This window comes from Malaya genurostris, chromosome 1, assembly GCF_030247185.1.
Source record: "Malaya genurostris strain Urasoe2022 chromosome 1, Malgen_1.1, whole genome shotgun sequence".
NCBI lineage: Eukaryota > Metazoa > Arthropoda > Insecta > Diptera > Culicidae > Malaya > Malaya genurostris.
The window spans coordinates 92,563,132-92,568,150 of record NC_080570.1 but is presented as its reverse complement, the minus strand read 5'-3'; the positions used below and the strand labels follow the sequence as shown (position 1 = coordinate 92,568,150).

Here is a 5,019-nt window from a genome sequence, read left to right as displayed (position 1 = left end):
CTTCGACAAATTTTCAAGGACACATTTTGCATCGTGCGGTACACTGTCATGATACACTGTCAGAGTGACAATGTACTTTAACGAGTTTTCTATAAAACTAGCAACACTGAAGGGTAAGAACAAGTTCACCATAGTTACTGTTTATTGTACACCGAGGAAAAAAAACTTAATAATTTCATAAGTTGTGACTTATGAACCAGCACAATTTTGATTTCATTGAAGACTTATGCATTCAGTAAGCACACATATGAACTTCATAAGCATGACTTATGAAATTCATATCAATGACATATGCATTCCTCAAACACAACTTATGATATTTATAACAGTCTACTTTGTGAAAATATCATAATTATTCCTTATAAAAGCAGTCAAGTCGTAAAAATGGAAAACGAAGACACCGTTGTTTTAAACGAGCACATTTTGCTTCAAGACTTTGTGGAAAGCGCACCATCTGAAGCGTGCAAATTACTTTTTAAAAATTCAAAATTACAATTGAGAGAGTTGATCGACTGCAGAGAAAAAGAAATATATTCGTTGGCTTCAAAATATTCCGTTCTTCCACAAATCGTTTGGAATTGGATTGCGGACTGGAGGAAAAGAAATGTAAGTCTTTATTCATTATTTTATTTAATGATAGTAATACTTTGTCTATGCATGACACAGCAATTAGAATATATTGCTTTTGTTGAGGAAAATAACATCCAGAAATTGGAATCTCCGGACTCGTCTCCTCACGACTTAAATATTTCGTTTGGAACTGTAGAGGTCATTGATTGTATTGATGCTGATATCGAGGTAATTAGAATACAATGAATTCTATTATGAAATGTATTATGATTTCTAAAGAATCACACAGTTTTGAAATCTTATTCCTGATATTTAAATCTTTTACTGTTCATTTCTAAAAACAGCATTCTAATGTATTCTTTCAGAAGATAGAGCACAGAGTCGGAACCTCAAAAAAAAAAGCTTACCCTTTTGTCACCATCCCATCTGCGCGTTCTTTTAGAACAAACCGACTATGGCAAACAAATATTAAAACACGCTACAACGCATAAGCTTTCCGATGCTGGCCAAAAACTAGTTGTGAACACAGTTGCACAATTTCATTTATCCTTAGGACGCAAAACAACAGCAGAAATAATTAATGATCTCAGCGACGTGATTATTTGTGTATTTCCTAAAGAGTCAAAGGTACCCGTGATGATAATATCATGTTCATTATTAATTGAAAAGAAATATTTATGAAAATATCAAGTAACATTTTAATTCCAGGAAACCTATTACTTGCCGAAAGCAGGACGATCGAACCCAGGTGGGAAGCTGTTTAGCCGAATCAATTATATAAAGCAGTCCGAACGTCAAAGAGCCAATAAAGAAGCTGCACATATTGCTTCCATAATTGAAGATGATTCAAAGTCTCTAGAGTTGACTACGGAAGAGGAAAGCGCAGTGCAGTGGCTCAACCAAAACATTTCTCCTTGGTCAACCGTACTCACACTGTGGGAAATTAGTTTCAGAGCGAGGAAGCAATATTTGAAGCAATCTAATCGCGTGCAGCAGCTGATCAACGAATACCCGCAATTGCAAGAAGAGTTCGGATATCAATTGGTAAACAGAATCTAAGACAATCATTACAAAAATAAAACGATTACTTTTAGTTGGACATTGATTATCGAAACCTTGGTTTGGGTGATCCAAGTGAATGTTTTAAAAAGTGGGATACTATTTTCGAGCCAGTTGCACAGTATGTGAATAAGAATGCAAAAGATCCATCGTCAAAGCGCTTGTTGCAAGGTTTAAGAGATGCCAGTTATTCTTCCGGTAAGAAACTGTAACGAATTATATAATGTTGCTAAATATTTATATATATATATATATATATATATATATATATATATATATATATATATATATATATATATTTATATATATATATATATATATATATATATATATATATATATATATATATATATATATATATATATATATATATATATATATATATATATATATATATATATATATATATATATATATATTACTTTTTCTCGTATATTCATCAATTTATGTAATGCTAGTATTCTTCCACATTTATATTTTACAGACATACGTTTGCTTCATCTTCTCCATGCTTTGAGTACAGTGCTTATTCCTGTTAAGGCATCAAAGGGATTCAAACCAACAATATCGGTTGCACAATCGGATACTTTCCTGTTGGCTAATAGCAGAGATTCAGGCCGAACAAAACTCCATGATACACTGCAAATATTGGAGAATCTAAAGCTACCTGCTTCTCCAAAATTGGTAGTAATAGGTGAATCTTTGGAAACCGTTACGGGGCAATGCTACGTTATTTACAAAAACCTCGAGTATGAGTTGCCTACTATTAAGCGTGGGCTTGACGTACAATTGAAGCTACAGATAGTGCTAGGTTTACCGGTCTCGAGCCTTTCCAAATTGGTTTGGAATTTCATAGAGAAATTCGTGTATGGATTAGATCCACCGCATGGTAGCTATTTATCTGTAATCAAATTAGCCGATTTCTTGAAAAATGACAACAACAACAATTCCGTGTAACGTACCTGGTTGCGATTATAATTCTTGTTCGCTAGTTTTACATTTGAAGCACACTGAAAATGTGCATAAACTTCCTGAAAATAACTATTTCAAATGTCCTTTGCTTAATTGCATTCAAATTTTTACGAAATTTCCTAATTTTAAAAGACACGTTATGAACCATACATCTCGTTCGGAAATCATTGATACAGTGGTGCAAGAACAGCAAAATGAAACTAGTGAATCATTTGAAAACGACGTATTACCCAAATTATTGAAGCTAGAGACAGTCACTAATAAAGACATTACACTTGAAAAAAATTTGATATCAATTCAACAATCAGCTGTGCGATTTACTTTAGATATGCATAGAAAAAGTAATTTTACTAGACAAGACGTGAGAGATATTCAGAAGGCTACCAAAAACATTTGTGCACTGTTTGCGGAAAAGCTTGATAACATTAAAATGGATCATCTAGATACACAATATGAATTGAATAAGTACCTAGCACAATTTAAAAACGCGTTTCACTTTATTGATACTGATTTTAAATTTTTGTCGCATTTGAAAACATTGAGTATTTTTGAAAAGCCAACTATTTACGTTTTAGAACACAATTCGGTAAACGTCTCAAGTAACGAGAGCGGTAGAACTTCGTGTTTGGTTTTAAACCCGATAGGTTTTCAAGTAAAATCATTTTTTGAAACCGCTGAGGTTCTCAAGGAGACTCTTCAACATACTAACCATCTGGAAAAATCCAATAAAATCTCCCATTTCGTCAACGCAAAAGTTTGGAAGCGAACAAAAGCAATATATGAACAAAATGAAAATAACTATATTTTACCCATTTGGCTGTACGCTGATGAATTTGAAGTCAACGATGCTCAAAGTTCTCATAGCAAAATAGATTCTGTATGTGGAATTTACTACAGTTTTCCGACTATTCCTGACGCGTTTAGATCTAAGCTTTGCAACATATTAGTTGCAGGTTTTATAAGAAAAATTGCAATAAATATGTCAGGTGTTAACAAATTAGTAGAACAATTACTGGTTCCGTTTAAAAAACTAGAAGAAGACGGAATAATATTTAAATTAAATTCCAAATTTGTGAAAGTCCGATTCATTTTATGTTTAATCCAAGGTGATAACCTGGGAGTTCACACATTTTTACTGTTGTCAAGTGGATTTAACGCCAATTATTATTGTCGCTTTTGTTGTAGACATAGAAAAGATCTACAAAAGGATAATTTAGAGTATCAGAGTTTTTTGCGTAATATTGCGAATTATGAAGCGGATGTTTCTGTTGGAAATCATTCGGAAACGGGTATTGTCGGAGACTCCGCGTTCAATCAGCTAACATCTTTCCATGTAATCGATAATCCCAGTGTTGATGGAATGCATGATTTATTCAGTAATGGAATCTGCAAATACGGTTTACTTTCCGCACTTAATTATTTTATATACGAAAAAAAATTTTTCAGCAGATCAATATTGAACACCAGAGTAAAATTTATAGGAAAGATGTCAACAGATGTAAGCTTGCGACGCATACCTGATTTTGAAGAGACATATAACACAAAAAAACAGAAAAGAGTAATTAAAGGAAGAATGACCGCGTCAGAAATGAAAGCGTTTTGTAGAAATTTTACTTTTATCGTAGGACCATACGTACCACGAGACGATCCCGTATGGACATTTTGCAAAGTCCTTATCAAAACTGTTGATTTGATTCTTCAAAACACATTTTCAAACGACGACTTAAAAATACTAAGAAACCTGATAGAATCTCATCACTATTTATATCAAATACTGTTCGAAGATACTCTTAAGCCCAAGCAACATTTTCTTGTTCATTATCCTAATATAATAACAAAAAGTGGACCAATTGATAAAATGAAGTGTTTTAGGAATGAAGCTAAGCATCAAGGATATAAAGAATATGCTCATGTTATGTCTTCACGCTTGAATATTGCATATACGTTAAGCATGAAATCTTGTTTGCAATTCAGCCACGATTTATATAATAAAAGTTTTTTTAATTTAATTGATGAACAACAATGGACAGTTGGCTTTTTAATGTCACGACCTTACTATTCAAAAATTCTTCATGAATACCCATTCGAAGTAGAAAGCATGGTTTTGTTTAGACAATCGTTTATGTTCAAAGGTTCTCTATTCAAAACAGGTCATTTTATCACTACATTTAAACAATCAGACTCATTTAAACTTCTCGAAATAGAAGAGTTTCTTAAAAATGTTGACAAAGTGTACGCAGTATGTAGCAAATGGGAATTAGGAGAGTATGACGACAATTTTTTAGCATATGAAGCAACAGAAAGACTTGATACAATGTGTGTCATTGATATGGTAGAAGTTATCGGTTCATCATTTGCTATCCACGAAATAGGGGATCGTTATCTATTTAGACCAAATGAAGATTTTTTATAGTAGGA

The 5,019-nt window shown here is 32.8% G+C and overlaps 1 protein-coding gene across 1 annotated transcript; it reads left to right on the top strand.

The window, feature by feature from the left end:
- Nucleotides 1–657: 657 nt before the first annotated feature.
- LOC131426797 (uncharacterized) lies at nt 658–5,019 on the top strand. The gene is made up of 5 exons (XM_058589629.1): nt 658–798; nt 943–1,197; nt 1,279–1,614; nt 1,665–1,827; nt 2,114–5,019. The coding sequence occupies exons 1-5, from the start codon at nt 658–660 to the stop codon at nt 2,584–2,586; spliced, it is 1,368 nt and encodes a 455-aa protein (XP_058445612.1). The 3' UTR covers nt 2,587–5,019.